We start from the raw sequence: 26,235 nt of genomic DNA, 5'->3' as shown, positions 1-26,235 counted from the left end.
TGCTGACAGCTTTCCTCCATAGATAGAGCACTGTTCTTGGCTTTGCCTTGCTAACACTGCCCTTTCCTGATCCTGTCTGACATAAAAAGGCAGGCTACATGATGGGCACTGGCAGGCTGCATTTATAGGAACCTGGTGAGGCTGCATTGATCTCCTGTACCACGTCTGCAGTCTCTGACCATCTCCTGTACTATGTCTGCAGTCTCTGACCATCTCCTGTACTGTGTCTGCAGTCTCTGACCATCTCCTGTACCATGTCTGCAGTCTCTGACCATCTCCTGTACCATGTCTGCAGTCTCTGATTATCTACTGTATTGTGTCTGCAGTCTTTGACCCTCTCCTGTACCATGTCTGCAGTCTCTGACCATCTCCTGTACCACATGTCCCCAGTCTCTGACCATCTCCTGTATAAAAATATTTTTTAAAAACAGTCATTTTCTGTATCGGTCATTTTCAGTATTGGTGTCGGTTTTCGACCTAGTGTATTTTTCATTTTCGGTACCGGTTTTCGGCACCAAAAACCCATTTGATGCCCCCCTACTTTGAACCCATCAGGGAACCTCCTGAAAGGTAGCCTTCTTGGTGGCAGAGAGCCCTCATTTCTGCCTAAGGTGGTGTCAACCTTCCACCTCAATGAAGATATAATCCTCCTTTCCTTGTGCCCTTGCTTGCTAAAATTCTGTGGACTATTTGCCAGTGTCCAGTCACCTGAAGGCACCAGCCTATAACCCAAGACCTATGAATATCAAGCCTGGGTCCTGTACTGCACTCCAAGATATGGTATTTACACTTAAGTCTAAGTTCCTTTTTTGGAATGTGTTTCTTGAAGAAATGCTATCTGACTTTTCAGTCTCTAAGTCGAGAGAAAACCGCTCCAGACAGACAGTGCAAAACATTGTTGTAACAAATATGACAGTTAAATAAAGTTCTGTTCAAGGCTCACTTGGTCCCCATAGGTAGCTCAGTTGGATTGGAGCTATTTGCATTCTACAATAAGACATGAACGTTGCTCCAAAACCTATACTTTTCTGGTCATTTCCTTGCTCCGGTGTGTGGTGGCCCCCGTATCGGGATAGAGCTACTGGGCAAGAGGATAGTTCTGTTGTTAGATTGGCAATTGCTTGCTCTTTGAGAGACCGAGGCTGTGTGATCTCCCTGAACTAGTGCATGGGGGAGGTCTGTGGGTAGCAGAAAAAAAATAACCATCTAAATCCTCCTGTATTGAATTGTAATTGTACTGTCTGCCCTCATGTTGTAAAGCAGTGCGCAAACTGTTGGGGCTATATAAATCTTGTATAATAATGTAGCACTTATGGTTCACACTTGGGTGGCCTCAGGCTGTGCTTAGCTGTGTGTTGACAGAGGTCTGCGGGATCTCTCCCATTTGTGTCTATGGATGAGTAGGGCAGTTTATTGGGGCAGGACTATCCTGGAATTCCAGGCAGTTGGGTACAGAGAATGATGCAGCGTCTAGGAAGTAGAAGAGGAGATGTAATTTGAGATGAAGTGTTTAGAATTGGGGTCCTGTTGTCTAGGTGTGCTTGAGGATGAAATGGTAACCTGATTTATATGTTGCTCCTGGTGCAGCACAAATGACATTCAGGGTTGGGTGTAGAAAGCCCTGCAAGCTGTGATGAGGTCCTGTAAAACATGTATCTTTTTTTTGCCAGGGGGTTTGGCTGGTCTTAAGTGGCTACTGTGCAAAAAATCTTTGCACAGCTTCCCCTTTCCAATCTCCCTCTTGGTCCCCCGGTCTCCATTTTCTCTTTTACGACCTCACATTCTCTGATCACACAGTAATGTAGTGTGTGAGCTGAGTTAATTGAAAACATGGCTAATTGCCTTGTCTTTGTGTTGGGACTACTTAGTGCCTAGTACAGCCCAATGTATATTGTGTGAAGGACCCCTTTAAAGAGGAAGTAAACTCCTCTGTTTTGTTTGTACCTATAGGTAAGCCTATAAGGCTTACCTAAAGGTACTGTAAATACTTCCTAAACGTTCCACAGTTTAGGAGATATTTACAGTATACTGTGTCGATTACGTCGGCACATGCGCTCTGGAGAAACACCCGCCCGTGCCATTCCTTCAGGGCCTCTGCCGTTACCGGTGGCTCCCGCGGGAGTGACGCCATTGCGGCTCCGGCCAATCACAGTGGCGGAGACCTCGAACCTGGAAGAAGCACTGGGGAAGATGTCGGCTTTGTCAGCGGTGTGTGGGCACCGCCGGAAGGCTTTGTTCTAAGGTGAAAGTATGCAATGCATACTAGCTCATTATGCCTTTTGTCTTGCAGGTTTTTTTTTTTCATGGGGGGTTTACAGCCTCTTAAAATATTGAGTACTTTTAGTGTTTTTCTTTTCGTTTTTGTTTTTTACAGGGCACACCATATTAAGCCTGAATTTATTTAGTTTTTGAACTCGACACATACTTTCATGTTTTATATTTAAAGAAGAACTCTAGGAATTGAGCCACTTTTTAAAAAGTGCTGGCTTATAATGGGTTGCCACCTGTATGTCACATCTTGAATATTTCTCTTATATTCACAATTTACATTTTTATTGTGCTCTGGGAGTTGCTGGTCTGGAATGCAGAATCTGCAGAATATACAGCTCTGTCCGTCCCTCCTCTCCTCTTGCCCACCTGCAGAGCACCTTGTATTTTGTGAATGGGTCATAAAATACAAAGTATTCTGTAAATTAACAGGGAGGGGGCAGGCAGAGCAGCTGCTGTGTGAGAAAGCAGTATCCCTCCTGTCAGAGCGCTGGGAGTATAGCAGTAGTTGTACTCCCAGAGCTCAGCATAAATATAAATTGTAAATACAAGAGAAGGCCACAAGGTGGCATACACCTTTTTGGACTTAACCTTTTGTAAGCCAGCACTTTTTAAAAAGGGTCTTTACTCCTGGAGTTATGCTTTGACTGATGATTTTGGAGATCTACGTGCACTGAAAACATAATGCTGGGTTTATTTTACCTTTCAGGACGTGTGAGTGTATAATTGTATATAGTCAGCCTCTGTCAGGTGTTTATTGCTGCACAGGAGGGGAAGACTGTAAGAATGTAAGTGCAAATCTTTCATTTAATTCAGACTGCTCACTTATAGCTGCATGCACACAGGCATATTAACCCCACCCCTCTGCCCCAGCATCCATTTAACTAGGCCTGGAGAGGCAGAAAGTTCTGCCTAGTTATGTGACCATTGTGATTGGCTGCCACAGTGTTCACATGATTGGGAGCCAGTCCTTGCCATTTCCTGATCATTAGTACAGACCGAGAGCAGTCTTCAACAGATCAGTCTGTGCCGTGAACGTGCTCTCCTAACAGAAACCTTTGCCTATAGATACATATGTGAGCAGAAAAATTCAGCATAAAAATCCTCATTTAGGGACATTATTACACACATTTATGGGTGTATGGCATTAGAAACGTGCATAAACTCCTTCCGCAGGTTTGAAGGAGTAATTATGCAAGGTGTTGCTCTCAATTTTAAAGCAGGTCCTCACCCAAAAGGGGAATTTCTGCTTTTCTGCCTCCTACACCTGTACCCCCCCCCCCCCCCCCCCCGGCACCGTATCACTTCCATGAAGGCTGCAGGACCATTCACAAAGTGCAGTGCGGTTTGCGCATGTGTAGTGGGAAACTAGATGTGAAAGCCACAAGGAGTCACAGCAGGCCTACCTTAGTAAACATGCTGGCATTGGGGACCCAAAGACCAGTGAAGAACCATCCTGGGTGAGGACAGCATTGGATCCTTGGACAGGGAAGTGTCCTTTTATTAAAAGTCAGCAGCTACAGTATTTGTAACAGCTGACTTTTTCCCTTTTTTTTATTTTTTTATACAGCCTGAAGATCATCTTTTACAGTACTAAACTGTTTACATTTACAATTGCTGTAACTGGCTATCACAATGATCACAAGGCACCAGATCCAATCAGCCCTGTGCCTTCAGCGTGTTGTCTCCACTGTCTAATGCTGGACTAGAGCACAAACGTTAAAAAGGCCATTTATAGATGGTCTGTCATAATAAGAGCAAGCTCACCGATTGTCCATTTCAATACAATATCCTGTCCTGTAGTGTTTAAAAGATGTAGCTGCTGATGCCTCCAGTCTCCTCCTTTGTTTCAAAGCTCCTTGCTGTGTTCCGTGAGTGCAGTACACTGTTTCAGACCTGTGGTAGCAATGACAGTCAATTTCAAAAAGAAAAGCAGGACACTCTACAAAAGTGTTGTAAACCTGCAGTTCCCTAGCCAACCTGCCATGCCTAAAACTCTGCCCCTTTCTACAATAATTGATAGCCGCTGCTGTGCAAAGACTCTCTGGGGTTGATTTACTAAAGTCATATATACTCTCCGTCTTGTAAAAAGATAGTCAGACTTCAGGCAGCCAAGCAGAGAGCACTGTTCATCTTAGTGAGCCATTTGAGTGATCAAAGAATCCCAAACTTTTAGCAAGTAATGCTTATTATGTTTCTTCTATGAGCACATTTTCTTCTTATCTCAAATGGAAGTGCCTACTTACATAAGGCTTGTATACACTGACAAAATTCAGCTGGTTCAGCAGGAACGTGCCGAATTTCACTCTGCGTATGTTTTATAGTTGTATGCCAACCAGCCCTGCACGTTCACCTGGGAAAATTCTGCATGCTAAAGGCCACACTGGAGCACCAAGTTTAAAAAAACACCCAATTAACTGATCCACTTTCCTTGCAAAATGTCTAATCCATCAAAGCTCAATTGATGTCAAATAAATATACCAGTAGTACTGTGCAACAGTTTTAGGAGCTTTTGAAAAAAAAGGCCCTAAAGTGAGGATGCCTTAAAAAATAATTAAAAAATGAATAATTTTAAGTTAAACAGATAAACCTACATTGATTTGATATTTGAAAGGTATTTTGTACCTTTTGCCTTTAAAGTGTCAACAATTCTTCCATGTACGTTTGCGCATAGCTAAGTATTATGCGGGTATATGGTCTATTGCATGATTACACATTTATACCATGCTACGGTGGTCAGGAAGTAACCATTTTAGTGCAGCGAAAAAAGCGTAGGGGGATGTGTAGTGTACATGGATACTGGGAAAAAAATATTCTATTTTTAAAGTGTAAGTAGGGTTATATGGAATGGTGGGAAAGAGATATTTGGTATAGAGAGGACTGGAACTACTTGAATGATGGATATGGGGCTGCTCCTCTAATGGTGGATATTGGTAATACATGAGCCAAAAAAGGGGATAAGTACAGCACAAATTGATTAGGGTCGTGCAGATTCAGAGGGTGGCCAGAAAGGCTCTATTGAAAGTGGGAAAATTCTATATAGAGAATTTTGGATGCATACACATGTATGTAAGTAGTGTGAATATGTGTGAAGATAATTGAAATTATGAAAATGATTATTAGATAGGCCAGTGCATTAGGCTCTAGATGACTTTATGCAGAGAAATGGATTATAAGATGGAGTGAACCTCCAGATCCTCGTTGAGGCCTCCTGGCGCCATACTTCCCAGAGTGTATATCCAAAAAGTTTCTCTTGCGCAAAGGCGCTGGAACTGCTCAGGATTTAGAAGGCTCTTGGAGATGGTTTCCAACACCCAAACTCAAAGGCCTGTGGCTTGTTGATAGTGAAATTCTAGAAAATGTCTGACAAAAGTAGGTGACGGGCAGGAAAGACAATGGATGGCGAATTTGGTGGAGCAGTTATAAAAATCTTTAAAGATGTAGGTCTTGCCCTTGGTCATAAATTCTTTTTGACCATGCTGGACATGTTTACAGGTAAGGCAGTTGTATTTGCAGCACTGGTATATGCCCTTGATGGACAAGAAGGTAAGGGCGGGTCTTATAGGTGGTTTTGCATTTTTCAGTTTGCTTGGAGCAATTTTGCTCTTGATATTGCGAGCTTGTCTGTAGGAAATTTTGGGCTTGTCTGGAATGGATGATTGTAAATGGGGATCTTCTTGGAGTATGCTCCAATGTTGCTTGAAGATGTGTTCCATTCTTCTATGTTGGGTGTGGTATTGTGTTGTAAACCTGAGTGGCTGAGGTGTACTCTCAGTTCTGGATTTGGTTACAATGGAATTAGGTGTTTCTGTGGAGGTACAGATTGAATGCCTCATCTACCAGCTTAGGGGGGTATCCCTGTATCCCTTTTCCTCAAATTTTTGTTTGAAAATGGTATCCTGAAGAATGTAGTCTTCCTTGCGCGTGCAGTTATGTGAAGTCTACATTATTGGCTCTTCGGTATGTTCCAGCTCTGAAAATGGAGATAGGAGTTGCCCAATGTGAGTTTGGTGTAGTTCATGGAATGTGTTGTAGTTTCTGTGGGGCATAGCTCAAGGTCCAGAAAGGCTAATCTGTCTGGAAGGAGAGCCCAAGCTGGTTGGAGTTGTAGTACGAGACAAAGGATTCTACCAGCAATCTTGATCTATTCCAAATGATGACTATGTCATCGATGTATCGTCTGTAGTAGACAATATTCTTGGCATAGGGGTTATCCTTCCAGATGGTGTGGTCTTCCCATAAGCCCATCGCCAGGTTGGCATAGCTAGGGGCAAAATTTGCTCCCATGGCCGTGCCTTGGGTCTGTATGTAGAACTTAGCATCGAACTGGAAATAATTATGAGGCAAAAAAGGGTGACCTCTTTGAATAGGGCTTGTTTGGTGCAGATGTGTAGGTCTTAGTAGAGAAAGTGTTCCACTGCTCGGAGTCCGACTTCATGAGGAATGGAGGTGTACAGAGATGCCACATGGAGAAAAACCCAGGGATAAATCTTTAGGGTATCAAATGGATGCTGTCTCGGTTATATGCTGGTAATTGTTGGGCTAGAGGTTGAAGGAAGTGGTCAATAAAGTTGGAGAAGTAGTTGGTTATACTTTCCATGGCCGCTACTATGGGGCGCCCAGGTGGATCGACTAAGCGTTCATGAGTTTTGGGCAGATGGTAAAAGTATGGTGTACTATAGTTGTCCCTTAGTAAGAAAGCGGCTTAAATTGTAATATAATTGTATTCTGATATGGGCCAGAACACACCGGTCAGCGCTGAGAGGGCTGATCGGATGCCGACCGGCAGACCTTTTTCGGTAATGCCCCTTCGACAGAAGCCGTAATGGCTGCCGTATACATGGGCCCCCATGTGTATGGGGCTTTATCCTTGTGATGCCCTGCCAACACAGAGCACAGGACAGAAGCAGCACTGAAAAAAGGGGTTTCTTAAAGCATCTACAAGCAAAAATCAGTCACAAATTATTAACACACGTGGGGTTCGGGACTATACTGAGATACACATGCACTTCACTTTAAACTTTAAATCCTAACTCCGTGTTTACTTTCACGTTAAAGATTTTTATACCAAGTGGCCCAAACAAATTATTTACTTTACTAATTGATTCTGCCACTGTTAGCGCTGTATAAACTGTATGTAGCATCAGCTAAATAAAGTATACAACACTGCTATACAGCAGTATGGTAGGGATCTCCTGTTTGCTGCCAGAGCAAAATCAGAGCTTGGCCACTCAACCTCCACCTTTCCACCACCAATCAGAGAAAGTCTTGCATTTATTAATAAATACAAACTGATTTTGTTCTGGCAGCAGACAGGAAATCCCTGTATTGATGACGGAGCACAGCGCTGTCTACTACATGTATACATGCTACCTACAGCACTGACTGCGGTGGCATAAATAAGACCTCTGAACTCTGTAGCTGCAGGCGCTGTGAAGTAATGCAGCCTCAGTTTACAGTCAGCAATTGCTTGTTTTAAAGCAACCCATCCTCTAGAGTAAAACTGATAAAACACAGGCACTCTGTAAATGAACATTGAATTATTATATTTCAGACAGTCATTGAGTCAAATCTTTACTTGCTTAAAGAGACACTGGTATCCCACCATTTCCTAGCATGTCAAAGACCTGGTTCACTGCTGGGGGCTGCTACTTCACTACTGCGTCCTGTGTTGTGTGTGTGTGTGTATATATATATATATATATATATATATATATATATATATATATATATATATATTTTGTTGTTTTTTTTTTTTTTTTACACTAGAGACTGCGACATTTTAAAACCACTTAACTGCTTGTTAAACCAGTTCCTGCCAGACCAATAGACAATGCCCAGCAGGGCATTCACCGTTTTGGGTAAATGTTATATGACGTCCTCCTGGGATGCTCCTCGTGTGCGCCCCACAGGCCGCAGCGGGATCTGTCACCCACTGTTTTCACTGGACACAGCAGATTACTGATCATTTTACCGGCCACTGCTGGTACCATGCAGGGCTTTTTTTCAGCGGAAACGCAGTTTCGGCACCTCCAGCACTGAATGTATGTAATAGCATGCGGTGTTGGGTGTGCTGGAGGGTCTATTGATGTTGGCTGCTGGGGGATCTATTGTCACTGGTGGGGATCTGATTTTGTGTGAGGGTCTATTGTTGCTGATAGGGAATCTATTGTTGCTAGGGGTTCTTATGTTGCTGGAAGGAAACTACTGTTGAGGAAGAGGTCTATTTTTACTGGCTGCTGGAGGATTTATTGATGCTGGCTGCTGGGAGATCTGTTGTTGCTGCTGGGGGGGGATCTAATGTTGCTTGGGTGGATATTTTGTTTACTGGGTGTGATTTTGTTGTGGGTCAGTGGTCAGAGGTTTGTAGGGGCAGAGACAAGGGGTGACTCAGACGGGGAGTTCCTGCACCTATGCTCCGAGAAAAAAAAGCCCTGGTACCATGTGTTAGCTGTGATCAATCACAGCAGATCACATGACAACTGTACACAATGAATGGCTTTGATTACCATTCAGGCTATTTATTGTGTACAATTGGTCACAGTGATCACATGGTACATCCAGGGCCAATCGCAGTCCATCTGTATCATGTGATTAGCTGTGGCCAATCACAGCTAACCACAATAGTAAACACTGAAGGAATCAATTTCATTCATAAAAGAGGTTGTGTATACCAGTGAAATTCATGTAATAAAAAATAAATAGTTTTTTTTTTTCTTTTTTTTCATATTGTCAAGTTAGTGTCCCTGATCACTGCCACGCCAATTATATGATGATACTGTGCTGCACTGGTGACCGTATGTAAAAATGAAGACATTTTTTATTTTTTCACAATTTCTTAATTTTCCAAAAAATTGTGACAAAAAATTAGAACTTCAAACAATTCACCATGCCTTTTACTAAATACCTTGGACTGTCTGCTTTCCACAAAGGGGTCATTTGGGGGATATTTGTACTGTTCTGGTGTTCGGGCCTCAGTACATCAGGATTGATCAATTCCCAGATATACTGTATTTATCGGCGTATAACACGCACTTTTCCCCCCTGAAAACAGAGGGTAAATCGTGCCTGCGTGTTATACGCCGATTATGATTTTTTTTTTTTTTTTTTTACCAATGGGGGCGGGGGGGGGGGATCGAGCGGTTCGCCTCATTGGGAGGGTGTCAGGCTGACCCCCCTGCCCTTCCTGGCCCTGGGACTGTGCTGCCACACTTCAAACAGTTCAGAAACAGCCCCCTCCCACACACCGCCCCCCGCGTCACCCCCAATGCAAATAGGAGCCTGTACCTTAACGACGCTTGTTCTGGCTGCTCTTCTCCCGCCCTGCCGCCTCCTCGATTGTAGCTTTTGATTGGAGGAGGTGGCTTGTGTGTGCCTCAATTGAGCTCTCTCGTTGACCCGGTCATATGACTCTCCTCTGCTCATTGATGGTCACATGACCGCTCTCCTCCCACTCTGCCACCTCCTCGATTGTAGCTTTTGATTGGAGGAGGAGAGCAGTCATGTGACCATCAATGAAATAGCAGAGAGTCACATGACCGGGTCCACGCCAGAGCGGCAACAATTAAGGCGCACAGAAGCCCCCATCCACAATCAGCGTGACACTGGAGGAGCGGCGCACGAGAAAGGGCTGTCAGCAACACCTTCTCAACCCCTAAAGGTATGCTGGTAGCGCTGTCCCAGGAGGCTTTACAATGAAAGGAGTCCTTGTATTGTGCAGGGGGTCTGTGTTCTGTGCAGGGGTCTGTGGAAAGTTTTTTTCCTGAAACTTCCCTCTTAAAATCAGGGTGCATGTTATACGCCGATAAATACGGTATATACCATAGTTTATGGACTCTATAACCTTCCTACAAACTAAATAAAAATCACTGATTTGGGTTATTTTCGCCCAAAAAATGTACCAGAATACAGTTTGCCCTAAATTTATGAGGAAAGATTATTTGCAGAATGTTTTAACAGAAACAAAGAAGTTTGTTTAGCAAAAAATAAACCCAGGAGGGATTAACTTCCACCAAAAGAGAGCTTTATTTGTGTGGAAAGAAAAATTATTCAAATTTCATATGGGGACAGTGTTGCATGACCACGCAACTGCCATTCAAAGTGTGACAGTGCTTAAAGCTGAAAATTGGCCTGGACAGGAAGGGGGTGAAAGTGCCCAGTATTGAAGTGGTTAAGAATATGATATGTCCATGTCGTCACAGTTGCTAAATAAGGAAATTTCAGGAATGTTTATCCGTTTCCCTATATCCTTTTGTAGATGTATATTGAGCAGCATAGTCAGTGAGGTCTTTTTGGTCATTTCTTCTGCTTGCTGAAAAATTCATACCACTATTGCCTTAGTTGTTCAGCCCTGCAGCTGAGCTATGATGAATAAGTGATGTTCAAATTGTACTCCTCTGAAAATGTTTGATGTTCTATACTGAATGGGATAAAGTGACTTTGTCTACATTTCTTAGTAGTATGCTTTTGTTTACAGGAAACCTCGTTTAACCAGAACTCAAAGTGCCTTCTCTCCAGTTTCTTTCAGTCCCCTCTTCACTGGTAAGTGTTAACTTTCAATTCTTGAAGTAGCAAAAAGGCTTTGCATGGACTTAGTGTTACACACAACATGCAATCCCTCTCTTACAGGTGAAACAATCTCACTTGTGGATGTAGACATTTCTCACCGGGGATCATGCTCTACCCACCCACCAACTCCACCTCCACCTCCTCGCAGGAGCCTCAGCCTTTTAGGTAATACATTTCCTCACATCTGTAAGGGAAGGTTATCTACTGGTATAATAAATAAAAATCCTGGATAGGGATATTCCTAGAGTTATTTAATTCTACATGCTTCCATGTTCATTCTAGTGATAAACCCTGCATGTTGTGTACATTACGGCATGTTGTTTATTCCAGATGACATTGGAGGCATACAACCAGCATCTGTTGTAGTGGGCCCCATGACCTCGTCTCTGCAATCCTTCCCACTGCCCCCACCACCACCACCTCACGCTCCAGGTCAGCATTTAACATACTCTGAAAATATTTTATTTTTTTTTAAATAATGCAAATCATTGTAGTTCTAATGATTTTGTATGTTCTCACTTTTACTAGAACACCGTCCACTTGCTATTGCTATCATTTACTGTTAAAGTAGATGTAAACCACAACGAAATTACATATTTCCTAAATTACTGTGTATCTTAAGCAACTGCTGTTATTTTCACTTTCATCTCAGTTCTGCTGATCTACTGCTGCTGCTTTTTTGCAACCACCTCTGTCCACAAGCAACGCCCTCAAACCATGGATGCATTGCATTTCTCAAGGCAGGCTATCTAATAGTGACAACAGTAGACTATGCCTATGTAATGTGTATTGGAAACAACCACCTGTCAGCTCTGTTGGAAGACTGTGACAGGGTGGCAACACAAGAGCACAGTTAGCAGACAGCGACAGAATGTTGTCCCTTTATAACTGGAAGTTCCAGAGCCAGGGTTTCATACGGTACTATATCACCAGGCGGTATTTTATTGAAAGTTGCACATTTACTAATATTTTTACAGTGGCTGCATCTGGTTGGATGCTGCCACGGTTTTACTTTTTTTTCACCCAGCTCTTTCAATTTTTAATTGGGGGGATGTTGGGTGGAAGGTGGCCAAGAAGAACTATACCACACACTCTAACAGTGTATTGGCAGTGAATGATTTAACACAAAGCTTTCCTCTGAATACTTTTTTATTTTTTACTGTGTGATTTGAAAAAACTTAGACTGTGAAGAAAATGGGGCGGGGGGGATGAAGGGGGGTCATAAAGGGTGTCCCAGACACATTTACAATTTCTATGGGCTGCCACATCGAATAGGTACATGAACCTGTTGGTGTGTCCATATTATACACTCCTTTTTTAGTATGCTCCCTCCCTGGCCATTCCATCCTTCCCACTGACAGGCGCGTGGCTATCTATGGAATTTTGTAGTGCAGTGGGCAGAGTGTGATGGGGAACTGAGAGACTAGCTCCCCATCAGGTCTACCTTGCTGTTGATTGACAGTGCATGGTAGTGGGTGGATCTATAGCTTCAGCCCATTAGCGACTTTTGAATCTGCACATGGGCATCTGCTGTCAATCAAACGTATGGCAGACCCGATGTGGAACTAGTCTCTCAGTTCCCATTCATGCTCCGCCCACACAGTGACTCAAGTCATTCCCCAAATTGCCATATTTAGGTAATGATATCACCAGTATTTTCAGCCCAATTGTTTACGTTTAGAGCTGAATGGGGCTGGGATATTCCTCTCTGAGCACTAGCATACTTTTTGTACGCCAGCTCAGAGCTGGTCTTATTTACCTCCAGTTTGCTGAAGTGGCAGTCATTGTTTATGAATCACTGCCATAATGACAGGTTCTTAAAGAAACGGTAGTTAGAACTACCTGAATTTGGTGCACAGCAGTGATGTTATTGAAACTGGCACACGTGCTTGCCTGAATTAGGTGCAGTTCTAAAGGAAAAGTGACCCTAATGCTTTATTGAATTACCCAGAACGGATGCCATTGAAAACAGTGGGCTGTGACTTGTCATGTGACTGTGTCCAAAGTTGCGTGACAAGTCACACACATGTGAATGGATCCTTATTAAAACTTGAGAGTGCAAAATCTGGTGCAGCTGTATATGGTAGCCAGTCAGCTTCTAATTTCAGCTTGTTCATATAAGCTTTGGCAAAAAAAAAAAAAAACTTGAAGCTGATTGGTTTCTGTGCAAAGCTGCACCAGATTTTGCTCTCTCCAGTTTTAGTAAACCAACCCCAGAGTATCTTGCTGTTTCCCCTCAAATTCTGCCAGCTCTGAACCCGCAATTGCTCAGCTAAGCACTTCTAGCTTCAATCAGCCTAGAATTTTATGAATAGGAGTTCACCAGTCCCCTCCTGTTTTCAGGTTGGCCAGGAGGGCCTGGGCTTCGTGAGGATTAGAAAGGGGAGCAGCCTATGCAGAAGCTAGGCAGCAGGCAACCAGGTGGATTGTGTTTCCAGAAACAAAACCCAAGGGAGAATGTTGTCAGCGAATTGTCCACTTAGTTGATAGGACATGGCCTTTCTCCATTAGGGTACAAAATGTTGCAAGTTTGATGTTGCTCAAGAATTGCTTGTGTTTTCTCCATTTCAGACCCACTACCACAAGTAGTTCCCATTCGGCCACCTGAATGCACTCCTGTTCCTCTTGTGCAACCCTTACAGTGTCCCATCTTACGCCAGGATCCCAGTAGCTTTGCTGCTAGTTTACGAGAGCTGGAGAAGGTAAAGCGTGTTTCTGACCAGCTTTTAACATGCCCTTTGCGTTAAATGTCAGTTATAACTAATATGATTATTTCTCTCTCTCCCTACAGTGTGGCTGGTATTGGGGACCCATGAACTGGGAGGATGCAGAGATGAAGCTGAAGGGGAAACCTGATGGCTCATTCCTAGTAAGAGACAGCTCTGATCCCCGCTATATCCTGAGCTTAAGCTTTCGCTCCCAGGGCATTACTCACCACACACGCATGGAGCACTATCGAGGTGAGAATATCCACTTTATAAACTTCTGTTCATAGAAGCAGCAGGGAAACAATGATTTAGAATGTTATGCCATTTAAAAATTTGGCTCAAATGAACTGGATAAGTAAAAATAAAATTAAAAATTAGGACTAATGTAATACGAGGGGCGTTGAAGTCAAGCCGTGACTTTTGAATTTATTTTATAAAATAACTAATTTTAAGGAGTGGAAATTACATTTATTTTTCAACTTGCTCCTCTGCTACATTTATACACTCATCCCAGCATTTAATGCCTGGAAAGCTTCGGGATAGAACGATATGTCAGTACGCCTGAACCATCCTAAAACAGGAACTCTATTAGGGGTCCAAACGGTTGGAAATCACTCAGAGCGAGGCTCTGGCTATAAGGGAGATGTGGCAATGCCTCCCAGCCGTGTTGCTGTAATGTGCACTTAGTGCGGTGAGCAGTATGAGCTTGTTGTCCTGGAGAAACAGGATGCCCTTAGTGATGAAACCAGGCCGGTTTTTCTGCAGACGCATATGCATATCACTCAGCATATGACAGTAATATATGCTGTTGATAGTGTTCACTGTTCCCACAGAAAGATTTGTCTCCTGTGCAATTTCATGACAGGTTATGCTTCGATTATCCAAGATTAAGCGTTCCACATGCTGAATGTTCAGAGGAATGACTGCTGTGATCTGGGAACCAACACGGCCTGGATTGTCACTGACTGATGTAGGACTTTGAAATGGTTTACACCATTCAAATGTCTTACTGCGGCTAAGCGTCTTATCGCCGTACTGTGCTTGAAGGCTTCTGAAGATGTCCACGGATTTTTCACCTTCTTTCACAAGAAACGTCATCACCACACGTACAAATTCTGTTGTCTGCCATCTTGATTAACGGTGTCTGGACTGGCACGTGACATGTGATGCCGCCTATCAATAATAGAACACACTTGCCACTTACTACTGCGTGTAATACTGCCACGCTAGCATTCGTTTTTGTTATACCTGCAAAATTAAAAGTCCTGGTTTGACTTGAACGCCCTTCGTAGTATATTAATGTCAGCAGAAGACACGTGTGTTTATGTCTGTGATTACGTAAACCAAAATTAGCACAAGAGACTTACAAAAGAAAAGTTAATATCGCTTGGTATCAAATGAGTCTTTACCTCTGTGTTCAGCAGAAAGGGGAAAGTAGAACCCACTGTTTACTACATGGTGAAATATACAGTTGTGTGAAAAAGTATTTGACCCCTTTCTGATATTTTTTTTTATTTGTCACACTTAAAGAGAAAGTAACCTCTCCCACTCTGATGCTTCTTTTCATTTAGTCAAATTGTATTAAGTAATTATCAAACTATAGCCACTGTAATCCAGCCCAAATTGCATATTACTTTTTAAAGAAACTTTAAAAACTCTTGTTTCCAGGGGTTAGGCAGCGCCATCTTGGGTATTATTTTCTGAGTCCACAATAGAGTGTATTTCCGCCCTTACATGGAGCCCTTCCTGTACTGTTAACCAAGCCTCCTACTCGATCCAATGTTTCTATGGCGACCATGCTTCCCTGCTCATAGCCGACTTGTTTTATTTCATATTATTTACTTGTGCCGATTATCTAGTATATGCCATTATGCAGTCTGATGCCCAGGTTTACACTCCATTTGATGTCACATGGGGTGTAGGAAGAAGCTCTGAATGATTCTTCAGTCTTGTAGGATTTGAGTGTTGTGCCGCAGGGAGTCCTGATAAGACAGACAAGCACACAGAGCGTGCTGTAAATCAGGGGAGATATGAGCATGCTCCAGTGACGTCATTCAAAGAACAAAACAGATTACAACAATACTAAGCAAGTAAGGAGATATCTATAAGCAGTGTTCATTAGGGTTTTTTATGCTGATTTACATGAGATAAATTTGTGGGGGAGAGTTTACAACCACTTTAAATGACTCAGATCATCAAACAAATGTTTTTATTACACAAAGATAACGAGTAAATACAAAATGCAGTTTTTAAATGATTTCTTTTATTAAGGCAAAAAAGCTGTCCAAACCTGCCTGGCTTTATGTGAAAAAGTAATTGCCCCCTAAACCTAATAACTGGTTGTGCCACTTATGGCAGCAACAACTGCAATCAAGCGTTTGCGATAACTGGCAAGGAGTCTTTCACATTGCTGTATTGTTTTAATTCAGCCACATTAGAGGGTTTTCCAGCATGAACGGCCTGTGTAAGGTCAGGATACAGCATCTCAATTGGATTTAAGTCTGGGCTTTGACTAGGCCACGCCAAAACCTAAATTTTGCTTTGTTTGAAGCATTTGGAGGTGGACTTGTTGTTGTGTTTTGGGTTATTGTCCTGCTGGATAACCTCAGTGCACAAGCAGGTCACGAACTGATGGCCGGACATTCTCCTTTAGGATTTTCTGGTAGTGCTCAGAATTCATGGTTCCATCAATTATGTTAAGTCGTCCAGGTCCTGAAGCTGCAAAGCAGCCCCAGACCATCATGCTACCACCACCATGTCTGACTCTTGGTATGATGTTCTTGTTATGAAATGCTGTATTAGTTTTATGCCAGATTTAATGGGACGCACACCTTCCAAAAAGTAAATTATTATTAATTATTATTATAGTATTTTTGTCTCATCAGTCCACAGAATATTTGCCTAGTAATATAATCAGGATGTTTTTTGGTAATTGTGAGATGAGCCTGTGTTCTTTTTGGCCAGCAGTGGCTTTGGCCTTGGAACTCTCCCATGGATGCCATTTTTGCCCAGTCTTTTTCTTATTGTTGAATCATGAACACTGATGCAGTTCTTTATATGATGTTCTGGGCTCTTTCTTATCGTACTTCACGGGACACAGAGCTATAGTACTTACTATGTGGGGTTATAGGCCACCTTCAGGTGATGGACACTGGCAAGCCCTAAGACAAAAAGTGCACTCCCTATATAACTCCTCCCACTACTGGGAGTACCTCAGTTTTTTCGCCAGTGTCTAAGGTGTTGGTCACGAGTAAATCTGGAGCAATCCTTGCTGGGGCTAGCCATGCAGCCGGATCCATTCAAAGTGTCTTTTTGGCCGAATTGAATGGTACCCGTGCCTCGTATCCAAAGAAACAAGGTCTTGCCTGTAACGCTTCTTTTTTTTTTTTTTAGAGAGCTGGACCCCAGGATCCAGTACTTTTTGGTATTAAGGCCATAAAGTTTTTACTGGCGGTGGTGCTATTACAGGTCCAGGATTGTGGGTTTCCTCGAGGATCCCCAGCTCCTGAAGGTTTAATGGAACACGCCGTGAAGGGTGAAGATTGGGTCTGTTGGTTTACCACAGAAAACCCTGCGGCAGGAAAGGTAAGTGGAGTTTTCTAAAATTTTCTTATGAAAGATCTCCTTTAAATTTAGTAAGTGTTGTCATGCCTATGTGTCACCAGTGGGGGCTGTATTAAGCACTTACCATCTCATGCTTCTCAGAAAGTCCATATTGTGTCTAGGAAACAGCAGTTCTTCTTCCTCCAGTAAGTCTGGGAGGGTTCCCTCTCCCCACCAGACACACCCCCATGCTGTTTTTTCTTCCCCTCTTCTCGGGGAAAGAACGCCACAAGAGATTAAAAAAGGCAAGCTGCTCGGCTTGCTTCCAGACCCCTCCCTTGCCATTTCTCCTTCCTCCCTGTGGATCCCATAGGAACAGGATCCCGCGCTCGCACAGGAAAGAGCTCTTTTTAAAAAAAGAGGGGAAGGGCCGTAGGCGACGGGAGGGGGGGCGGGCCTTAGCGCGGCGTTGGCGTCCTCCAACGTCCTGCGCGGGAAGGTTTTAAAAGGCACCATTTGTGCTGTTACATGCTGCAGGAGGGACACAAGAGCAAAGGTGGCATATAAGAAGTTTGGTGCATCAGGCTGAGCATTAATAGCAGCGACAGGGCTGGACTATTGCTCAAGCAGTGGATGCATTCCTTCTGGTAGTATTTCTGCTTTGTGCATCGGGCTATGGTCGGAAGGGGGGTGAAAAACACCTCAAAAAAGGGCTATAAAAGGACTGCTACAGTCACACAGAAGCCTAGAACCATCGCAAAAAAGATGGCATCCTCCCCTGAGAGTAATATGGCTGGTCGGAGTGAGCCATCAGGAGGGGCAAGTGTTGCAGCTGCTCTTAACACTGCAGCCCCTGTGTATATTACTGAGGAGGTTTTTCTCTTCAACCATTTTAAGCTTGGAGCAAAAAATTGATGCTTTAATTGCATCCCAGAGTTGGGACTAAGCGCAGCAGGTCCCCGTCCATTGCTCAGGACCCTCTTACAAATGGACAGGGACCTGCTGCGCTTAGTCCCACTCTGAGCAACAGATGACAAATTTTTTTCTGTTCATTCTTTTCCTATCCATTAATGGCTAAGGAAGCTAATGTATTCTGAGTGGGAGCAGCCAGATAGTTTTTTCCTCCGAAAAAGTTTTCAATACTTTATCTTATGGAGGAAGAGTTTTAAAAGAAATGGGGAATTCCAGCAATTGACGCTGCTCTATCATCTGTAAATAAAAACCTGACTTGTCCAGTAGACAATGCTTATATGCTAAAGGATCCAACAGGTAGGAAGTTGGAGTTCCTTTTTAAAAACTATATTGCGCTGGCAGGTTCAGTCATCTAACCTGCACTGGCAGCAATCGGAGTATCTCAGTCCTTAAAGGACCAGTTTATAGAGGTACTCAAAGTTATTCCTGATCAGCAGGCCCAGGAGTTGGCCTGGGATACCAGAAGTGTTGTGTTTTACAGTACACGCTATGAAAGATTATATTCTCACGGCTCATGCTAGGGCTGGTACATGTGCATAGAATCCTATTATTGAAAAATTGGTCAGCCGAAGCGCCTGCAAAAAGCTCTTGGCCAGTTTCCCTTTTCATGGTGAACGGTTGTTTGGAGACAGTCTGGATAAGTAAATCCAAAGAATTTCTAACGGGAAAAGTTCCCTTTTACTGGTTCAAAAGAAGTTTAAGCATTTTTCTTTTAAACGTGCTTCTTATTCAGTGCCAGGGGCATCAGCTTCCAGGCAGTCACAACGGCCTCCACCGTCAGGTTCAAGAGGTAAACCTCAGGGTCAGTCCCAGGGCCAAAAAAGGACCTGGGTGAAGAAAGCCACAAAACAGAATACTAAAGCCTCCTTATGAAGGTGCACCCCCGCTCGCTGCAGTGGGGGGAAGGCTTCTACAGTTTTCAAAGGTCTGGCAGGAACAATGTCAAGACAGATGGGTGGCTTCCTCAATTTCTCTAGGTTACAAACTAGAGTTCCGAGAGTTCCCGTCTCCTCGTTTTCTCAGATCAAACGTTCCCAGAGATCCAGTGAAAAAGAAGTCTCTCTTTCTAGCTTTGGATCATCTCTTATCTCAAAGAGTGATATCGGTGGTGGAAGAGCAAGGTTTGGGGTTTTATTCAAACCTGTTCAGGGTTCCAAAACCCAAGGGGGATGTCAGACCCATTTTAGATCTCAAAGATCTAAACCATTTTTTGAATATCCGTTCTTTCCAAAACGTCTTTCAGGACAGCACCTGAGAGATCATGGCTCCTCCTCCCACAGGAAACACCTCATCAATTAAGTCTTTAATAGGAGGCCTCCATGTTGCTTCCATCAGTTTTTTGTGTTTCCACCAGCTGGAGGAACACCTCTGGTGGGAGCCATGATCTCTCAAGGCTTTCCTGGGAAACGAGAGGTTCTCACCTGTCATTCTTTTTTTCTGGGAGAGTGATTCTCCCACTTGCCTCCTGTTGGACGGTCCCGTGAGCTCCCTCTCCCTCTTCTGTGCTCGGGGAGAGCCTGTACGGACTGGCAGTGCTGCCCCCTTTTTCTTCAGACAGGTGGTTGTTTTTTTTTTTTTTTTTTTTTTTTCGTTTCCTGCTCCTGCATCGCGGGATAAGCGAGGAGAATGGAGCAGCCACCATTGGCTCTGGGCCGTTATCTCCTGTGGGGGGTTACTCACCTCCCCCCATCTCCCTGGGAATGTTTGTTGCAGTGGCTAGTGTTAGCATGTCTGCCTAGCAACAGGGGACCTTAGGTGGTGGTGGCTTGCTAGGCACAGGGAAGTAAGACGTTGTCTTTCCTAGTGCACCTAGGTGTCTTATCTGTGCTGTGTAGCAGACTTTTTAGCGTGGTTCCTTGTCTTTTCCTTCTGTTTGTCCAGGCCAAAGGTCCTGTTCAACCAGTCAAGAGAAGGTGCCCTGTCTGCAAAGAGAAATTAAGCGAAGTTTAGACCAAAACGCTTTGTGCACATTGCATTGCAAATCTAGTGAGGGAGGAGTCTCCATCCATTTGTAGCGATTTGATTACAACTATTAAGGATGAGCTCCATGCCACCTTTCAAGCTTTTAGGTCAAACCTAAGAGAGGAACCAGTCCCACAGGGGATCCCAGGGTTCCACAGCCATCTTCAGAACCCCAGTGCGGCTTTCAAATACTAATAGGGGGTCCGATTTCCCAGAACACTTCCCAAGAATCCGCCTCCCTCGCTCCAAATGAAGCACATGCCACTTCTAAGTACAAAATGTCGCTAGAAGAGGTTGGAGGACTCTTGAAAGTAATTCATGCTACTTTGGGAATAGAAGAGGAAAAGAAGGAACTCTCCTTGCATGACCGCATGTATGCTGGTTTAGGAGATTCAAAAGGCCGTTCTTTTCCAGTCCGTTCAATAATCACAGATATGATTAAAAAAGAGTGGCTGGAACCTGAGAAAAAAAAACATTCTTTTCCCGGGCTCAAAAGAGGAGAAAATCCTGACTCTATCTGGAACAAAGTTCCAAAACTAGATTCCGCCTTTTCACAGGTCTCAAAGTCTACTGACCTCGCTTTGAGGATATGAGAGCGCTAAAGGAGCCCATGGATAAAAGTATGTTGCTAGGAACTTACAACACTGGGTTAACCAGCTGAAGGCCCATGTTACGGCAGATTCTCCAAATCAAACAACTTTGTCTGCCGCAATAACATACATTGCAGATGCTTCAGCGGAATCTATTCGCATGTCAGCCAGGTCAGCAGCTTTAACAAACTCTGCTAGGAGGGCTTTGTGGCTGAAAACTTGGCCAGGGGATGCTGCATCTAAAAACAGGCTGTGTAGCATTCCCTTTGCAGGAGATTTGCTGTTCAGTTCGGAGTTAGAGTTCATTCTCGACCGTACGGCTGATAAAAAGTAGTCATTTATTGTCAAGAAGAGAAAGAATGCAGATCCGTAAGCGTTTTTTTTTCGGCCTCAAAAAGGGCAGCGGGAAGGAAAAACGCAGAGCAAGAAGAAGCCGTGGTCTTCCCAGAAGCCCAAGAGTAGGAGTGGAGTGCTCTTCAATCCTCCTGCGACCTCCAGAAAACTGCAATGACTCCCCCCTCAAGGTTGGGGGGAAGACTCCAGGAGTTTCTTCCTCAGTGGAGAGCCATTACTTCAAACCAGTTTATTTTGAATATGCTCTCCCAGGGATACGTGATAGAATTCACGGAAGAACCTCCCAAAAGATTCTTGGTGACAAACGTCCCAAGGGATCTGGTCAAGGCTTTTTCGCCATGAAGTCCCTAATTCAGGAACTAAAATCCCAGAGAGTCATTTGCTCCGGTCCCTACAGGGGAGTTTTTCCAGGGTTTCTACTCGCATGTATTCCTTGTTCAGAAACCTTCAGGAAAGTTCCGTCTCATCCTAAATCTCAAAATGCTGAATCAATCAGTAGAGTACAGAAGATTTCGGATGGATTCTATTTTCTTTAAAACCCTCCTGAATCAAGGGTGCTACATGGCATCAATAGATTTACAAAATGCCTACCTCCACATTCCTCCTCTATTGCCGCCAGGTCCCAGAAATATCTGAGGTTAGCACTGAAAGAAGGGAGGAAGGTGGTACACCTGCAATTCAGAGCACTGCCATTCGGCCTGTCCTCATCCCCAAGGGTGTTCACGAAAATAATGGCCGAAGCATTAGCGCCTCTGCGTCTAGAAGGAATCTCAGAGTGATTCCTTATCTTGATGACCTGCTGTTTTTTTCTCAAACCAGAGAAGGACTTCAAGAAAACTTGGTCAGAGCCCGTGTTCACCTAGACCTGGGATCACCAGCAAGATTAACTGGATTCACTAGTGAAGATCCCCACCACGATAAAAAGGAGTCTCTGGTGGTGGAAGAACCAGACAAGGTATTCAGAGGGCCTGTTATGGTCCTTTCCAACCCAGTTAAGGTTAACAACCGATTCCAGTTCCTGAGTTTGGGGGGCTCACATGAGCGGTCGGTGGGCTTAGGGCTCGCAGGCCACAAGAGAAGCTCTGAGGTCCTCAAACTGGAGGGAACTAAAAGCGATAGAAATGGCTTTACTGACAGAAGTTTGCAGAAGTGCAAGGGAGGCATACACAGATCCTGTCAGACAACGCCACGGCAGTGGCCTACATAAACGGACAGGGGGGAACCAGAAGCAGAGTTCTGCAGGACCTAGCAAGAGGCATTCAAAGTTGGGCAGAGCTACATACTCTATCCTTGTCCACGGTCCACTTAAAGGGGACACTAAACAGGGTAGCGGACTTCCTCAGCAGGAACCAGGTATTCGAACCGGAGAGGCAATTGAATCCAGATGTCTTCCATTTGATTGTGAAGAGATGGGGGCGGCCAAGAGTGGATCTCTTTGCAACTCAGGAGAATACTCAAGTGTCTCACTTCTTCTCCCTGAACAGGAACGAGTTATCACTGGGAGTAGATGCTCTGGCGCACAGTTGGAAATTTCACCTCTGCTACGCCTTCCCCCTGTTTCAGCTTATCCCTCAGGTCATAACAAAAATCCGGAAAGAGGATACGACCGTAATCCTCATTACTCCCTTCTGGCCCAAAAGGCATTGGTTTTCATCCCTTCTACAGGTGCAACTCGAACCGTATTGGCCCCTTCCATTGAGACAAGACCTGCTGTTACAAGGTCCCTTGCTTCACCAGGAAGTAGCAAAGCTAAAACTCACAGCTTGGCTTCTGAGGAGCAGCTCTTGAGGAGAAAAGGTTTCTTGGATAGATTGGTTGCTACCCTCCTATCTAGCAGAAAGAATGTTACCAGAGCTATATATTCCAAAGTCTGGAAAGTTTTCAACTCCTGGTGCACAGCATCCGGCAGATCATTAAAACAGATTCCTTCTATTCTGGAATTCCAGCAAGAAGGAGCAGACAAGGGCCTAGCGGTCAGTACCCTCAAAGTTCAAGTTGCCGCACTGAAGTTATTTTTGGAAAAATCTATTTCATCAGAACCCTTAGTGATCAGATTCTTTAAAGCTTTCACCCGATCTAGACCAGTGGTGATTAAAAGTTGTCCAGTGTGGGACTTATCAGTTGTTCTACAGGCCCTGACTTGGGAACCTTTTGAACCCATGAATTTAGCCTCCCTGAAATTAGTAACTTTGAAAAACGTTTTTATAGTGGCTATTAAAACAGCTCGAAGAGTTGGTGAGCTGCAAGCTTTGTCAATCAGGGAGCCATTTTTTTCCATTTTTTCAGACCAAATTGTTCTGAAGACAGATCCTAATTTTTTTACCGAAGGTCGCTTTGGTCCAGAATCGAACACAGGAGATGATACTTCCTACGTTTTGTTCTAATACATCGGGTAAGAAGGAAGAAGAATTCTATACCCCGGATGTTAAAAGAGCAGTCTTAAGTTACCTGGAAGCCACTAAAGACTTTAGACGTTCAGACGCATTATTCATTTTATTTGCTGGTAGTAAAAACGGAAGACAAGCTACCAAAGGAACCATTGCCAGTTGGTTGAGAATGGCTAACTCAGAAGCCTATTCCCTTACAAGCCAAGAGAGTCCAGTGAGTATCCGGGCTCATTCTACAAGAGCTTCGCGGTGAGTTGGCCAGAAAGAGCTGGTGCCATCCCCGAACAAATCTGTAAGGCAGCTACTTGGACAAGTCTGACGACCTTTGCCCGTCATTATAGGTTAAACATCATGACGGCTGGGGACAAGGCTTTTGGAAGGAAAGTCTTACAGGCTGTTGTCCCACACTAAATAGAGTAAGTCTTGGTAATCCTCTCGGGTGCTGTCCTGAAAGACGTTTTGGAAAAATTCTAGTTAGACTTACCGGTAACTTGTTTTCCAGTAGGCTTTTGGGACAGCAGTAACCCGTCCCTTTTTATTCTGTTGCTGTAATACTATGATATAACTGTCATTTGTGTTACATAGTTACATAGTAGGTGAGGTTGAAAAAAAGACATAAGTCCATCAAGTTCAACCTATGTGTAATTATGTGTCAGTATTACATTGTATATCCCTGTATGTTGCGGTCATTCAGGTGCTTATCTAATATTTTCTTGAAGCTATCGATGCTCCCTGCTGAGACCACCGCCTGTGGAAGGGAATTCCAAATCCTTGCCGCTCTTACAGTAAAGAACCCTCTCTGTAGTTTAAGGTTAAAGCTCTTTTCTTCTAATTTTAATGAGTGGCCACGAGTCTTGTTAAACTCTCTTCTGCGAAAAAGTTTTATTTCTATTGTGGGGTCACCAGTACGGTATTTGTATATTGAAATCATATCCCCTCTCAAGCGTCTCTTCTCCAGATAGAATAAGTTCAGTGCTCGCAACCTTTCCTCATAACTAAGATCCCCCAGACCCTTTATTAGCTTTGTTTCCCTTCTTTGTACTCGCTCCATTTCCAGTACATCCTTCCTGAGGGCTGGTGCCCAGAACTGGACAGCATACTCTAGGTGCGGCTGGACCAGAGTCTTGTAGAGTGGGAGAATTATCGTTTTATCTCTGGAGTTGAGCCCCTTTTTTAATGCATGCCAATATTCTGTTTGCTTTGTTAGCAGCAGCTTGGCATTGCATGCCTTAGCTGAGCCTATCATCTACTAGGACCCCCAGGTCCTTTTCCATCCTAGATTCCCCCAGAGGTTCTCCCCCCAGTATATAGATTGCATTCATATTTTTGCCACCCAAATGCATTATTTTACATTTTTCTACATTGAACCTCATTTGCCACGTAGTTGCCCACCCCAATATTTTGTTCAGATCTTTTTGCAAGGTTTCCACATCCTGCGGAGAAGTTATTGCCCTGCCTAGCTTAGTATCGTCTGCAAGTACAGAGAATGAACTGTTTATCCCATCCTCCAGGTTGATTATGAACAAATTAAATAGGATTGGTCCCAGCACAGAACCCTGGGGAACCCCACTACCCACCCCTGACCATTCCGAGTACTCCCCATTTATCACCACCCTCTGAACTCGCCCTTGTAGCCAGTTTTCAATCCATGTACTCACCCTATGGTCCATGCCAACGGACCTTATTTTGTACAGTAAACGTTTATGGGGAACTGTGTCAAATGCTTTTGCAAAATCCAGATACACCACATCTACGGGCCTTCCTTTATCTAGATGGCAACTCACCTCCTCATAGAAGGTTAGTAGTGGTTTGGCAAGGGCGATTCTTCATGAATCCATGCTGATTACTGCTAATGATACCATTCTCATCACTATAATCTTGTATATAGTCCCTTATCACCCCCTCCAAGAGTTTACATACTATTGATGTTAGGCTAACTGGTCTGTAATTCCCAGGGATGTATTTTGGGCCCTTTTTAAATATTGGTGCTACATTGGCTTTTCTCCAATCAGCTGGTACCATTCCAGTAAGTAGACTGTCTGTAAAAATTAGGAACAAAGGTCTGGCAGTCACTTGACTGAGTTCCCCAAGTACCCTCGGATGCAAGCCATCTGGTCCCAGTGATTTATTAATGTTCAGTTTCTCAAGTCTAATTTTAATTCTCTCCTCTGTCAACCATGCAGGCGCTTCCTGTGTTGTGTCAGGATAAACACTGCAGTTTTGGTTACTGAAGCCCCTCGATTCACTCGTGAAGACTAAGGGGAAGAAGAAATTCAATACCTTCGCCATCTCCCCATCCTTTGTAACCAGATGTCCTTCCTCATTCTTTATGGGGCCAATATGGTCTGTCCTCCCTTTTTTACTGTTTACATACTTAAACAATTTCTTTGGATTTTTTTTGCTCTCCTCCGCTATGTCTTTCATGTTCTATCTTAGCCGTCCTAATTGCACCCTTACATTTCTTGTTGCATTCTTTATAAAGTCTGAATGCTGAAGATGATCCCTCAACCCTGTATTTTTTGAAGGCCTTCTCCTTTGCTTTTATATGCATTTTTACATTGGAGTTAAGCCATCCAGGACTTTTGTTCGCTCTTTTAAATTTATTACCCAATGGGATGCATTGGCTAATGCCCTTATTTAATATGCTCTTAAAGCAAACCTATCTCTCCTCCGTATTCTTTGTTCCTAATATTTTATCCCAATTTATGCCTTTTAGCAAGGTTTGTAGTTTAGGGAAGTTGGCTCTTTTGAAATTCAGTGTCTTTGTATTCCCCTTTATGTTTCCTATTTGTGTGATTTATACTGAAACTAATTGACATGTGATCGCTGTTAACTAAATTGCCCGTATTTCCACATCCGTGATCAGGTCTGTATTGTTGGTAA

The 26,235-nt window shown here is 43.7% G+C and overlaps 1 protein-coding gene across 2 annotated transcripts in view; it reads left to right on the top strand.

The window, feature by feature from the left end:
• The window catches only part of SOCS7 (suppressor of cytokine signaling 7), a 159,480-nt gene that overhangs the window by 80,171 nt on the left and 53,074 nt on the right, over positions 1-26,235 (top strand). For both annotated transcript variants that reach the window (XM_073608263.1, XM_073608264.1), the window contains exons 2-6: positions 10,745-10,809; positions 10,897-11,001; positions 11,167-11,268; positions 13,408-13,538; positions 13,628-13,796. In XM_073608263.1, coding sequence (XP_073464364.1) covers positions 10,745-10,809; positions 10,897-11,001; positions 11,167-11,268; positions 13,408-13,538; positions 13,628-13,796 — 572 coding nt within the window. The remainder of the gene's footprint in view (positions 1-10,744; positions 10,810-10,896; positions 11,002-11,166; positions 11,269-13,407; positions 13,539-13,627; positions 13,797-26,235) is intronic.

Source organism: Aquarana catesbeiana, linkage group LG12 (genome assembly GCF_042186555.1).
Source record: "Aquarana catesbeiana isolate 2022-GZ linkage group LG12, ASM4218655v1, whole genome shotgun sequence".
Classification (NCBI taxonomy): Eukaryota; Metazoa; Chordata; class Amphibia; order Anura; family Ranidae; genus Aquarana; species Aquarana catesbeiana.
Note: the sequence above shows the minus strand (reverse complement) of the source record. Positions and strands in the feature narration are given on the sequence as shown.